At 46.5% G+C, this 15,031-nt stretch overlaps 1 protein-coding gene across 1 annotated transcript in view; it reads right to left on the bottom strand.

The window, feature by feature from the left end:
• SLC5A10 (solute carrier family 5 member 10) overlaps nt 1-15,031 on the bottom strand; it is a 681,053-nt gene that overhangs the window by 179,032 nt on the left and 486,990 nt on the right. Inside the window, exon 10 of the mRNA XM_085628993.1 lies at nt 14,668-14,775. Within this exon, the coding sequence (XP_085485119.1) occupies nt 14,668-14,775 (108 nt within the window). The remainder of the gene's footprint in view (nt 1-14,667; nt 14,776-15,031) is intronic.

The raw sequence follows: 15,031 nt of genomic DNA, 5'->3' as shown, positions 1-15,031 counted from the left end.
CTTCCTGACTGGATGGCAATCACTGCACTTTGATCATTCACGCTTACATTTGCTCTGATGTCAGATAAAGGAACCCCAGTTTGAAACCCAGCAGGCACCATCCTTGGTTGTTATTGGACGCTTGCCCAGTCTTTGGTGCAGTATACCGGAAGAGGCGAAGGGAGTACTTCTAGATAAATCACTTACCAGTGCAGCCCTCATCAAAGCCATCAATTGTGACCGCAGGTCCATGTCTAGGCCCCGCCATTGCAAGGCCTTTTCTCCATTCATCCGTGACACAGACACCTTAACTTAGCCAAACTAGCCCCACAAAATGTGCGTGCTTGTTTCATCACTTTCATGCTGGAAATTCTCAAATAGCTTCATTCACAGCCTGCAGTTTTTCTGTGAAAGTAACACTGGCCAGTGAAATCGTGCTATTCCCCCCTGCAGTTGTTTCCTGGAGAGTTTTACCACACGTCACAATGAGGGGTCACTTGATTGAGCTTTTCCCTTTTACCAGCCTTTAACAAGCATTGGCATAGCCAATAGGTCTCGCTTTCGGAACCTTATAAGTATTTAGTTATGCAGCACAAAATCCTTGGTGCAACAACATCAACTGTTGCATGGCTAAACACTTATAAGGTCCCAAAAGCGAGACCTATTGGCTATGCCAATGCTTGTTTTCAGTTGTCTCAACATGACTTTGCAACACGTGTAAAGATAAAAAGGCCTCGCTTACTTTTCTTTAATGATTGCAGCTCTTATCCAAAAGCAGACGTCAGATGTTGTAAATCTCTATCTATCTCTCTCTCTCTCTCTCTCTCTCTCTGTCTCTTGGTGTCACATAATAGATACAGGGACGACTGCACAATGCAAGGTGCAGCCATTCTTCACACAGTAGATTCTTAATGATCCTGCCTACAGCGCGTCTCTAGTGGCAGCAGGATATTTTTAGCTCATGCAGCACAAGGGAAATTCGAAGACAAGAATAATGGATACGTTTTCCTCAAATAGGTACAGAATGCAACCTATTAGCTGAGTGCTCCCACTATAACCTTGCTTGGCACTGGTGCCTTCCTTGGTTTTGCACAACTGTTGATTTACCTCGTCACGTGAGACAAAGAGGGCCACTGTTAAATGCATGCAATAAAATGTATTTGTTTTTAAATGTACAATTCGCAGTCTAAAGTTAAGGAAACGTTCAGTCTGCGGCAACACGAGCCTTCCTTTTAATGTGCATCTGGTGCTGGAGCGTGGACAGAGAGCTGTTAATGAGCACGCTAAATAGGGTTTGGTGGCATATTTAGACGGCGCGCATTTCTAGTTGACTTTGACTGGACGAGATGGAGTAACTGTTGTGCCAGGCAAGTCTTAATTGCCCAGACCAGGACACGTTTACGGTTTACCTGATTAAATAGAAAGTGGAAGCAGAGTGGATGCTTGAGATTCTGTTTAGCGTCTTCGCTCTTATGTAAGACTGGAAGGTTCTGAGTTGGCGGGAGGAGACTGGGAGGTATTAAGAGCACATTAGGGCAGATTCCGTGGAGCTCACGATGATATAAAATTCAGCACCGTAACAAGGGGGCAATGTATCATAAAGTAGGTAAGGGAAATAAGCTCAACTGCCCTTCGACTATATTTTGTAGAAAGACGTCCATAATTGAGGCGCACAGGGCCCCCACTCACCGAGACCTCCGTTCAGCTGCACCTGGGATTTAAGTGGGCCGGGTCCTGCCGGTGCGGAGCACCTGCAGTTCTAAAAATATGGTGCTGAGACGGGTCCATATCGGGCTCTCCATTTTTGCCCTCACTCTCGGTGAAAAAAATAAATCTTAACTCTGCAGCAGTGCCACCCTTCATTGCCTTTGATGTCACTTCAAAGAGGCTCGTTAAGTTCTTTCACAGTCTCACCATGTCAGAACCGAAGCATTCTCAATATGCTATATAGAAGCCATATTTGTTGCTTATTTATCTTACGCAACTAACAACCATTGACAAAGCCAATGGTCCTGGCTAAGTGTTAAGTTACTTACGTAAAATATATACATGGATGCAATGACAGAAGCAGCCAAATACCAATCAGACGGCACACGATGCTAAGCACAGATTTTCAGTTTACGTGTTTTAAGCCACGCCCTTATTACATCGACCACGCCCCTACAGTTTTCCATCACACTTAAAGCCCTGCCTGCTACACTAACTTATAAGTAGGTTCCTGAGAGGGATTGGCATTTGAGCTGGCCCTTACGGTACATGTGAAGAGCCGCGCCTGCGCAGATTTTTGAAACTTGGGTGTTGTCACTGAAGCGAGCAGCAATATTTTCAGGGAAAGGAGTTAAACCAGGAATATTTAAAATAAAATAGCCCTCGAATTGGTCTACTTTGAGTCAAGTACCGTTGCTGCGGTCATTGTTGACAGGGGTGTTGTAGTGGATATTTCCCCACTGGGCGACAGGGTACAGAGCTGCACTCAGAGCTGGGTGAGCTGCCGGACATGTAAGCAATCCCCCTTTGCCCGGTTTTAGGCGTGTCCTCCTCCAGCGTGAAGCTGCTTTGAACGTTTTTGGCTGATTTTGCTTGGCGTTCGTTGCTTGATCTATCAAAAAAAGCTTCAACAGTACAGAACAGACGTAGGAAGATTGTAACTAAAATGTGAAGCGACAGAGAAAAATCATCGTAACAAATACAGAGCTCGATGCTTAAAGGAGATCTTTCCTGAGTGCAATATGCTGGGCATTTCTCTCCCTCCACCCAGCCATCCACCACAAACACTCTCAGCATCAGCTATGCAATAACCTAACAACTGATGCCCTTGCTCCTCCTCATCACCTCCCTTAGAGTCATTATTCTTGGATCTCTGTAAGGCCAATCGCCAAGTCCCAGTCATTAGTGCTGAGATGGATCCCACCACAACAGAGGGAAACAAGCATTCGGCCGCGCGGCCGAAAACGAAAGTAATAGCGATCGCGATCAAAGCAAGTGATCGCGATCGCTTGGACGGGAGCGCTGTGTGGCAAGCACGCGAGTGGTGCGCGCGCAGCAGTGATTGGCGGCTGCGCGCGTGCACGTTCACGTGCACTGTAGCTTTAGGCCACGGCAGCACTTTGAAAATGCCCAGTTATAAAATGTCTCTTCGAGCCTTTGGCTCACGAGACCTAAAAATGGGACTTATGGCTTTTTTTCTCCCTGCAAATTCTTTCAAGCAAGCCCTGGTGATTTTTGTGGGGGGAAAAAATCACTACACCACTCAAAATCGGAATTCAAGTCCAAACATCTTTTGAGCCCGACTTCCGCTTCACTGCGGCCAACAGAATGAGGCCTAAAGACTTGTTTTGCTGGAACCTTTGCTTGCATTTGAACTTTTGCGAATGTGGCAAAGTGTAAAATCTAACAGTGGTGCAAATTTCGTAATCTTTGTAGAAGATTGCGTACAAAACTATTATTTCTCACACCCCTCATAATATAGTTCACTTTTTATTTGCTTGCACACAGGTAAGTTCACCACTTCAAGTCAAAATAAAGAACACAAAGTTTCTTTGCCATTGAAATAAAATCTGTGCAATAGCGACTGACATGAATTTGGGCTGATTTCTAAGTAGGCGGTATGTATACACCGTTGCAACAGTGATGAAGTGTACATACCGCCAACATGAAGGTCCGCCCTCCCGATTTAAATGCTGGTAGACCTTCAGTTTGGCGACAGCGGTGACTACTCCGTCACCGCTATAGCCAAACCTCTTCGATGGCCCGACGGAGTAAGGGTCGTCGGAGAAATGGCTGTATGTCCACCTGCCCAATCAGGATGGGTGATAGGCAAACCCTGGCAGTGAGGGACAGTAAAAAACAAATAATGCTCCCCGCACTGTGAGCGATGACCCCCATTGCGATGGGAGTCTTACCATTTTTATTTTCAAAACAAAAATTGGGATTTTATATTTGAACATAAAAAAGGAATACCTGTTTGGTGTAGGGTTGCATCATTCTGACGCAGCCCTGCGCCAAACAGCGCGATGCATTTACAGGAGCATCCACCAAGGTGGTTTCTGCCACTAGAAAATGCATTATAAATTACCGCCTGCATGTTGGTCATTTCTAAGTTTGGCGAGCGGATCCTCCATCATGGGGACGGAGTCATTTACTCCATCGCCATGGCGGAACAGTGGGCAGCCCGCCAAGATATAAATCAGACCCCGTATTTATATAGTAGGGCCTTTGGTTTTTTTCTTCTTTTTTTTTATAAATAACTTTATTGCTTTTGGTAACAAAGATAGCCATACCACATCTAGCCACGGGCCTTATGTTTTTTGTGCCATACTAACCTTTGCCTTATGCTCCTTCCTGAAGCAGAAACACAGTAACATTTGACCTTCCATGCAAGCTCCATTAGGTAGGGCACCTACCCTGCTGCAGCAGGACTTAATTCCTGTCTGCCTCCCATGCATTAACCCACAAAATAGGAGAGACGAGGGACAACAATGTCTCTGACTCCCTCAATCAGACTAAATCACACTCAACAGAGACAAAGGATAACAGAAAAAAGCAAATCTTGCAATCAAGGATGCAGAAAGTGGGAAAATCAATAGATTTTATAATACTGCCCTCACACACCCGAGAGTGTCATGCTTCATCATTGGGCCGCATCATACACCAAGGTGCAGACCAACACCTTTGGTGCAGCGCAATTTTTTTAGAGAGTGAATGATGAAAAAAATGGTGGTGAGGGTAAAGTATAAAAGACAGAAAAGGTAGAATAAACACAATTTTGTGCTATTCAAAAAGAAAGACAACAGATAGTCTCTCAAAATCAAGGGACCAAGGAAAGCAGAAAGAAATTAAAACTGTCTAGGGGTTGACTTTGGTACTTTATTCGTGTCAACCTCTGGCAGGGTTAAAATGAAACGTATGGGGTCTCTAGGGCAGGTAACGACCCTATAATCCCCCTGCTAAAACCAGGGGGATTATAGGGTCGTTAAATTGTGTTTATTCTACCTTTTCTGTCTTTTATACTTTACCCTCACCACCATTTTTTTCATCATTCACTCTCTAAAAAAATTGCGCTCCACCAAAGGTGTTGGTCTGCACCTTGGTGTATGATGCGGCCCAATGATGAAGCATGACACTCTCGGGTGTGTGAGGGCAGTATTATAAAATCTATTGATTTTCCCACTTTCTGCATCCTTGATTGCAAGATTTGCTTTTTTCTGTTATCCTTTGTCTCTGTTGAGTGTGATTTTGCCTCCCATGCATGCCCAGTTATGCAGGAGGTCCTGAGTCCAGAAAATAAGAGGGGATTTGAATATATTATAGGCAAAGTGGGTTGAATCTTTATTAGATGCAAAACTGGTCAGATCACGAATAAATCAATGTCTCTATGTACAGATGTATGAGTCACCTCTACAATGCAAGTATTGAGAAAACCTTCGCCCATTTCATGGAGTATTGTGAACCAGTTACAATTAAAAAACACAGAGGGCAAACTGTTGTATTAGTTTGATCAGTTTCGTTTATGAAGCTTCTCAATATGCTCAAGTAATTGCAAATTCATGCACAAATTATAGGTACAAAATGGTTGTAAAGTGACCATCACTGTGACGGTAGGATACCATTTGTGCCCGCTTGTGCATTATTCTGGCTATCAACTGCTTAAGCTTTCTTCAGCGAAGGAAAAGTCTGGCACACAGTCGGTGCAACATTACAATGCAGGACGTCGAGCTATGCGCGTGCATATGTCTTTCAGTTTTATGACGTCCTCCTACCACGCTTTGCAATAAAACATCAATTGCGCTCGAAGATGGTCTAGAGCGCTGACTGCATTCGTAGGCAGACTCCTCTTTATAATGTGGCGTTTCTGACTGGCACCGCATCTCCCAGCTCGCTTTCCATCACTGCTCTTGAGTATGTTACATGATCGCACGTTCAATTTTTACATCTGCTCATCGCGGTCTCCTTACTGCGGTTACCCCTCTACCTTTCAGGAAGTGCGTTCTCTTTCCATCTGGCCTAGTGCCGTTTTGCCGCTTTCAGGGATACAACAATCGACCGTTTACTGATCAACATCTCAAATAATTTCCTTCGTCATCTTTTGCTCAGAGGGACTGAGCTGGGGATTTGCTTCAAAATTCGTGCCATATGTTATTAACTTGTCAGGCTGTATACAAGCGCTGGGGCAGGCCTGGCATGAGGGGCCGGGCTCAAAGCCGCAGTCCTTGGGCCGCATTGACACAGGGTGAAGCACCACTTAAGCCGCATCAAGGGTTAAGATGACAGTAGAGCAGTTACTTGCCCCAACCCGCTTAGTAACATATATGAAAATGCAATGCTAATTAGTTGCGCCCCGGTGTACATGCAGTTTAAGATGGATAATGGTGTTATATATCGCTTTCTGCTAGTTGCAGACTTTTGTGTTCTCGGTTTGAAGGTGTTTGGTGTTGGCCATCGAGAGGATGGCACCTCGGGAATTGTTTTGAGGATTGTCCAGACAACATGCCTTTTGCCTAGTGGCCCTAACCTTCGGGCCGGTGAGGCTCGATGTGAGCATGCGGCGGTAAAGGGTGCTGTCGGTTTTGTTCCGGTGAGGTCATGGTTTGTATAGTTTCCCGACGAGGAGTGTGATTTCCCAGGACGGTGTAAGTTTGCAGACCCACATGTGGGGGAGTCCTTAGGTGGTTTTAGGAACCCACCCACTCCGATGGGGACCAGGAGATATGATGCGGCCGTATGTAGTGTTGTGCACAGGGTCCGCACCGCACTTATGGGGGAAGCCGCTGCCAGCGTCTCTCGAGTCAGCCCCCATCTCTGCCGCAGCTGCACAGGCCCCTTGAAATGTCTTTGGCTGCTGGGACCGCAGGGGTTACCGGAGTCATTCTGCACATGGGGAAGTTGGGGTGCATAGTGTTGATGCGTGTGGGTCCCTGCCCTATCACTGTGAGCCCATAGGCACAGGGGGCCATCGCTAGGGCAGGCAGAAGTAAGGGCATGGAATCAGTTGCGTAGCAGAATAGGAGACCCCGCAGCATAGTGGTGTTCCTATACACACTTTGCTCTGCCCACAGCGTATTTCAGGTTTGGATCCTGTAGTGTACACGCTCCTTCTCTTCTATAATAGCAACATACATGAAAATGCGATGCTGTTTGGTTGCGCCCCAGTGTACATGCAAGGTTCGTTAATGAATTGGTCCCCACAGTGGCAGCTTGGAGATCGACCGTCCAGCCTCCAGCCACCGGAAGTGACACATCACACCGGCACCCCCACCTCCGGAGGCTCCAGGTATCCCAGCCCCTCCGGTGCTCCATGTCTAGTTCATTGCTGGGGTAGTGATCCGGGGTAGTGTGTTGTGCCCTCTCGTCTGGGATGAGGGCCTGGTCAATGATATAAAAGGTCCCTACTTACAAGGACCTGACTATCTCCTTTCATCAGGAAGGGGTCACGGATGCTTACATGCTGCACAAGGTACCTAAAGGATAATTAACAGCCAACGTGGTATAACGGTTAATGTGTCTATCGTCCACAGCGAATGGCATGTGTGCCTAGCAGGTGGCTGCTTAGACAGTCTACAAATAATAGGAGTGGGAAGAGTGAGGTTGCGCGGGCCCACAGGCTATCCTAGTGCAATGTTATGTAACATGTGTACATCGCTCAAGGCGCCCCTAAGCCCAGTAATGCACTCAAAGGTAGCCTTTCACTTTGGTGGTCTTAGAGTTTCTCGTTGGTCTAATGGGGGTTATTACTGATATCGATATGTCTCCCTCATCTTTATTGTTTGATTTTGATCGCAAGAAAGTGTTAGTCATAGTCCTTTAAATGTCACTCATAGATGCACTGTAATGATGAACATGTCACACATTGCCAGCTGAAAGCTTGGCAGCTATGGATGGGGGCGGCTAGCTCCTGGTTGCCTAGGCAACTGTGCTATAAACTGTACCATTCTCCCCGTACCTATCTCCAGTAGATTAAAGATTGCAGGAGTGACAGATGAAGTGAGCTATGGAGTTCTGAGACCAATTGTGTAACGTATCCCTCATTTAAACTACGATTAGTGGTATCCTGTAAACCGGCCTTTTCGGTGTAGCACATTTATGTGCTAACACGACAACCTCCTCGAGGTTTTGTCTGTTGGGACAGGAGACTGTTTTGGTTACATGTTTGATGGTAGAAGGGCCATGTCACAAGGTAATCAACCATTAAATATGGGCACGCAGGTTCGTTGGCAGTCCGGGCGTCTTTTGTTTTGTGCGCTAAAATGGTTCAGCCAAGGATACGGGTTACGCATTCGCCGTAGGGGTGGTGACCACTTTCCACAGTGGGCGCTGTGCTCGCGTTGGATCGAGTATTATTTTAATTACATTTATATAGTGCAGACTTGGCACGAAGGCATCGGAGGGCTTGCAAACCATAGCAGGTAACACGTGTACTGCGAGTTCAGTTACATTATTTTGCAACGTTGTGTTAGAGTTGGTGAACAGCGCAGTCATTGTGTCTGGCTTGCTGCGAGTGGGGCAATGGCTGCGTTGTGGGTTGCTAGGAAGTGTGCTTGCCTGATAGGTTTACCCATAGTCACTACCAAGGCCGTTGTCAGTGAAGCTCTTGCAACAGGTACCAGCAGCGGTACCAATGTGTATAACTATGTTGAAGTTAGATTGCAAGGTCGGAACGAACTTAGTAGGGCGGCAGCCTGTCTTTTGAGACGGGAAGGCCAGCGCAACCCACCATTCGCTTACCTGACGTTGCGGGCGGCCCATTTGCTGGGTGGGCCGGCCAGGGTGCCCAGAGGGGGGCAGCTGTATCTATGGTGCATGAACCATTGTAAGGAATGAAGAGTGCTGCAGGCAGCGCCGCAGCTGCTGCCTTCTTTGGACACGCAGTCGTGGCGGTTACCGATCTAGCGTGATTGCAGGGCACTTTCAGTACCAGAGCTCGGGCACTCGCGGTGGCCCCCCCCTTCGCGGGCTGGCTCGTTTCCTGGTAGAATGGAGCATTGGGGTTTTACAGATCGCGAATGGTCAGGTACTGAGGGGGACCAAGAGCAATTTGTTTGATGTTTCACATATTGAGCTATTGGTCAATGGTAAGTCTTGTGCCTCTGGGGGCACAGGCTCACACAGGACAAAGGCTCGAATCTTGCCAATGCTTTCTAAACATCCTATGTGGTAAATGTTCATACAGTGCTTTCAGTGGTGAAAGGCAGAACCAGTATCGCGATGAATACATGCTTGGGAGCCCATCATGCGTGCATGCATGTTAAGTTTGAACATTGTTATCGAGCACTACGTGTTGGAAAGGTCTATAGGTAGGTACTGTTGTACAGGTCTGTATAGTACAGGGAGTCAATGTTATTATTATCGCACTTTGTTGGGGAGCACGATGCGCATGACCCGTTACATATTACGTACTTGTTCGGCAAGATTGCACGGTGCTAACTAGTGTCATTTCTCACGCGCGTGGTGGAGTAAGTGCGGAGATTTAAGTCCCCAGAGCTCGGTTCAACCTTCGGCTTGCCCCGTTGGCGTTGGGGGGGCGCTGTGGGGGCCGTGCGCTGGAGCAAACGGTTTTGTTTATTGCATTGAGTGAAGACTTCACTGCTTGGCCGACAAGGTCCTTGTGCCATCAGGGGTTATGTAACATGTGTACGTCGCTCTAGGCACCCCTATGCCCGATAATGCACACAATGGCAGCCCTAAACCTTGGTGGTCTCAAGGTTTCTCGTTGGTCTAATGGGGGTTATTACGGATATCGATATGTCTCCCTCATCTTCATTGATGATTTTGCTCGCAATAAAGTGTCAGTCTTAGTCCTTAAATATCACCCATAGTTCATCCTTTGTCCCAACAGGAACAAAAGTTCCGGACTGGCTCTGTTTTGCAAAAGAATAGTTGTTTGGAATTGGTACCCGGATGGGCTTCGTTCGCAGTTCAGCGAGGTCAATTTTGTCTCCAACGCGGAGATGGTGCGCCGTATGCCGTTTCCAAAGGGCTCCCGCTTTCTGCCGTTGGTACCTGGCTCACGTGCAGGTGACCTGTCTGGCGGTTGTGGAAGTTGTGTAGTGTAATGGTCCCATTTGCAGTAGAGCTTGCTATTCATTGAAGGGAGACATTTAAGGTTGTTCACGTTAGGGTGTCAGTCTCCCAGTTCAGAACGGGAGCATTTTCAATATGCTACGCAAGGAAGCCAGTATTGTGGCTTCAGTTATCTTATACAACTAACAAGCATTGTTCAAGCCAAGGGTACTGGCGTGTTGTGGCACTTTGGTTTTGTAGTATATATCCAGAGCCAGGGTCAGAAGCCGCAAAATAACAGTCTGCCTTTCCCACAGGTTTCCAGCTCACTGGTGGGAAAGTCTAATGTTACACGTACTCAGGAAACTTCAACGCAAAAAGAGACACTGCTAAATACGGAGACTGCATTGTGCAATTGACTACGATGGCCCTCATGGGGAACACCTGCGGGCACCATATAGAATCAGGTACCATGCACACTGGGCGGGCATCCCCCTGCAGCTGAGGGCCTGTATCGGGTAGCTTCTGTTTAGACATATCCACCCGCGCTTTAATCAGGGTGGCCGGCGGTTGGTGGTAGTTGCCGGCTAACAGTGTGCTGCGGCACAGTTTAGTTTGGTGAACACTGCGTTTGTGCCAAATGGCGACAGGGTATTACCAACCTTCTTGGCGTCCCTAAATTCAGGAAAGGGCGGGTTTCTGAACATAATTTTCTCCCCGAGTCCACAGACGTGTCTGCCCCCCTGGGTTACCCTTCTGTGGGCTAGAACCAGATAATAGAAGGTGCATCTTTTGGGACGGGGTCCCGAACACATTGACAGTCAGGCGCCGTGGTAGATGTACCATGAAAGGCATGGTCACTACTTGGGTTGCCCCCCAAGTTTTGGGGTCAAGCTGGGTTGGAGCATTAAGTCTTCAGTCTTTGGGTAGCATCCAGCACTCCTTCTATCCAAGACAGGGCAGTCAGCGAGTGGGTACATACACTGGCTTGTCAGCGGCTCCATGCCCCGGGGGCATGCGCGCTTTACAATACTCAGAGCTGCAACAAGAACTGTGCCAAGGGGCAAAAAAACAGTAAAGAGGTGTGTCTCTGGCCTCCCAGCGGGGTGGAGCCAGTCCCATCTAGAGGTACGCCCGGGGGAATAGGGTGTGCTCCTTTAGATTCCCATGACCTAGGCAGTATGTGGCATCTCCCACATCAAGTATTAGGCACTGGATTACAGACCGTGCGCCCTGTATCGAATCAGACAGATTCTCTGAGCAGGTATGCCTAGGGGGCTTCACCAGAGGGAGCCAAGCGTTCGAAATTCCCATAAGGAATAAGGGATGCAGGGCAAATGCTGGGGGGCAGCCGTGCTCATGGTCTCATACGCCTGTTATGGACTCCCTGTGCGCATGGATTTAGCAATTAAAGGGACCGTGCCAGGGTTAAGCATAATCCCCCTCACCCGTATAGCCTAAGCTGGCAAGCGGGGGTTGGACCGGTCTCCTAACATGTGAGCTCCTGTCCCAGAGATAGGAGACACATGTGTCCAGTCACACACGGTGATAAATGGCGGCCGCCAGTGTGATCAGCAAATAGGTGGGGCATCGTGTGCCAGGGTGTCTGAAACTGTACCGCCCAGAGTGGGACGGGGCTGAGCCATGTGACGCAGTGGAACTTTGCGGCGGGAGGTGAATGTGCTTGACACAACTTCACAGGCACATTAGGCGTTTTGTTCCATCAGACACTAGTTGATCCAAGCTAAAGTCAAGGGCTATTGGGATATAGATGGGGCATCGATAACCAGTAGGGATGTTCTCTTTCATCTAGATTTGCAGGAGGCTCTAGACAGGAGAGTTAGCGGGCAAGACTATAGCAGTTTTGGTGGGGGGCTCTGGCGACGACGGGGGCCGCCTCCAGAGCTGTGGCGGAGTTACAGGCCGATCTGGAAGCACCATATGGGGTGCCAGAGACAGAGCCCAGGAGCCTCATGGGAGGTTCCTGGAAAACCGTGTCGGTGCTCCGTTAGTCCTTCGGGCGGTTGTGGGCCTGAACAACCGGGGGCTTGCCTTGCTACGCTCCGCCTTGAAAGGGGCGTGAGTAATAAGGGACCGTGATCCGGGAAGAGGATAACCGAAGGGGCAGCACAGATGGGGTTCGCCACAGTGCTGCTTGGCTCATCAGGCGGCCCAGATGGTTGCCTGCCCTTGGATCGCCCGTAAGATAACCCACCATATTACATAACGGTGTATGTAATAAACCTGCAGCAGTTCTTTACCCAAACAAAATGTATGCGTAGAACATGCATGCTATTGTGGGGGGTGGGGAGTGTTGCCGACTGCTGGTGCTATAGATTCCTCATGTTTCAGAGCCTTTTTTATGCTGGACAATCAAGAGCCTTAGTCCTAATTGCACTTACACAGCGTTATCACAGACTTACTGAATTCAGAGAAGACCTCTGGATAACACATGAAATCAAAGATTTAGACGTTCGGTTTGCACATTTGTACAGGAGCCATCCTTCCAAGGATTACAAACTGTACTGCATATGTTTCACAAGGGTAGCTAGTGAAATCCTCATTTTTCACAGACTTTATATTATTTTGAATCATGTATGGTTTTAAGGTACTGTCAGTAGTGGGAAAGTGAATGTATATTTTCAGGAGCGAAAGCACAGCACTGATGTCTATTTATGGTACACCTCTAAAACTATGTACATTTAGATTCATTCAGACTACAGATCTGATTTACAATTCGCTGAATGTGGTTATGCATACTGGAATGTGTAGTATGGTTCATCTACTATACAGGTTTTATTTATCTTTCATAGACTTTTCATCAGCCATTGACAGGAATTTATGCAGAGATTGTCACAAAGTGTATCACGTCATCATATTCGAAATAGTGAACTGTATGCAAACGACAAAATCCCAATAAAGTTATTTTTTCAACACTTCCACAGTGCCGGTTAAGCACAGCAGTAGCAACACGCAGAGTGAGTCTTAGTATTCTTCTCTTGTTTCATTTCCCTATTCCCACATTTACCCCTAAGTGGCATAAACGTCCTTTGCATGGTCGTCAAAGAGTTCAAGGAAATGTGAATACTAGCATTGGTCCTGGTGGATCCAGGTTAGTGCAACCCTGACAGCCACATATAAGGAGACTTTGGGTCAGATGCATCAAAAAAAAATGTGCGATTCGCTAATTGCAAATCTTTGCGATTCGCAATTAGGGAAACGCAAAACGGCATGCATGAAAGTGTGCGGTACACTTTCTGCGATTCCTAAGGGGTCGCAAATGACCTACCTCATGAATATTAATGAGGTAGGTCGCAATTTGCGACCCCCTAGGAATCGCAACAATCACAGGGATGGTGGCCTGCCTAGATCAGCAGACCACCATGTCTGTGATTGCTTTTAAATAAATATTTTTTTTTGTAAAGCAGCCTGTTTTCCTTAAAGGAAAACAAGATATTTTACAAAAAGAAAAATGAAAATACTAAATAAATATATTCAGAGGAGCGGCTTCTCTGATTAAAGAGGATACTCTGTCCTGTGACGCACGACGCCGGTAGCCATTTTCAGTCGGGTCTTATCGAGCAGGCACTATTTTAATCAGAGAAGCCGCTCCTCTGAATATATTTATCGGTTAAATATACCAATTTTTAAACACGTGCTTGGATATCTGTGTTACTATCAGGTTAGAGAATACGGATGCTTTTTATGTCAGAATAAAGGAAGAGATTACTTTTATCTATCCGTTTCGATGGTCTTCGCATCATTGTACCATACGAACATCTGATTATCAGATTTATTATCACATCTAAATGAAAGATTATGTTCAGGTCTTCATCTTAAAGAACCGTCCCTTCTATTAGCTTTGAAATTTTATATCAGGACCTATCAAAAATTAGGTTCAGTCCTTCAGCATAGAGAACTGTCCCTTCTGCAAATTTTTATAATAAATGTGTGGCTACTCCTGAGGAAGGCGTTGTATACGCCGAAACGCGCATCGAAAACTTAAAGATATTGCCACTTTTTAATTTGTTTATGTATATGCTGTCATTATAAACATTGATGTATTGTGTATTGTGTATATTACACATTTGTTTTATATATATATGAAGTTTTAAACAAATAATTCAAGTGGAAATATATTTCATACATATTCTTCTTTCCTTTTGTTTCTCCTTATATTATGATGTTTATTTAGTTTGGCTGAATTATCCTGATTGCCTAGGAGTTACTTTCCTCATACATTTGTACCCTGTCCTAGGAATCGTGCTATTTACTGTTCAGGGGGTCCTTGTTTTCCTCACTTATTTCATGGAACATAACCAGAAAACCACAAGTAACGATTTTCCAGTTGTACAACACCATGAAGTGAAGACGTTTAATTTAAAAAAATTGAAAAAAAGTTTATGGTTTCTGTGCTGTTGGAACAGGAGCTGGGTGTGGTAATCCGTCTGACAGGAAAAAACAGACCTCTCCCAAGTCTTGCTCCTTTCACTGAAACGCCAAGCTCATTCCATCCTATTTGCAGATCTTCAAAGAGCAAATAATAACAAAGTAATCATACTAATAACAACTTAACCGCACTGGGAGGGTGCTACACGCCCAAACGTCGGCTCACAAAACCATTAGCGCTTCTGATTTGGGAAGAAGGTCAGCACAAATCATAGACGCTATCACCGAGGAGGCTTCACCTACCACTGGGCATCAGCTCGATGACCAACTTGGGGTATGCAATGTTGGAGCAGCCCACCTCGGCGCCGCACACCTTGACACACTCCTCCGGGTCCACACAGCCAACGGCATCTGGAAAGCAAAGAAGAGTTTGAGACAAATGTAGGAAACCCTCCATTGAGGTAAAGGGAGTTATCAAATCCATCACAAGTCAGTGACCATTGACAACCTGCTTCTACAGCACCTTTGATTGAGCGTCAAAAGCGTACCTGCTTCTACAGCACCTTTGGTTGAGCGTCAAAAGCGTACAACCCGATTTAAAGCTCGAGGAAATGATAAATCCAAGGGGAGAAAGTGACTGAGTAATTTTCTTATCTATATAATTTCA

This window comes from Triturus cristatus, chromosome 10 (assembly GCF_964204655.1).
Source record: "Triturus cristatus chromosome 10, aTriCri1.1, whole genome shotgun sequence".
NCBI classification, from domain to species: Eukaryota; Metazoa; Chordata; class Amphibia; order Caudata; family Salamandridae; genus Triturus; species Triturus cristatus.
The sequence above is the reverse complement of the archived record's forward strand: the minus strand, read 5'-3'. Positions and strand labels throughout refer to the sequence as shown.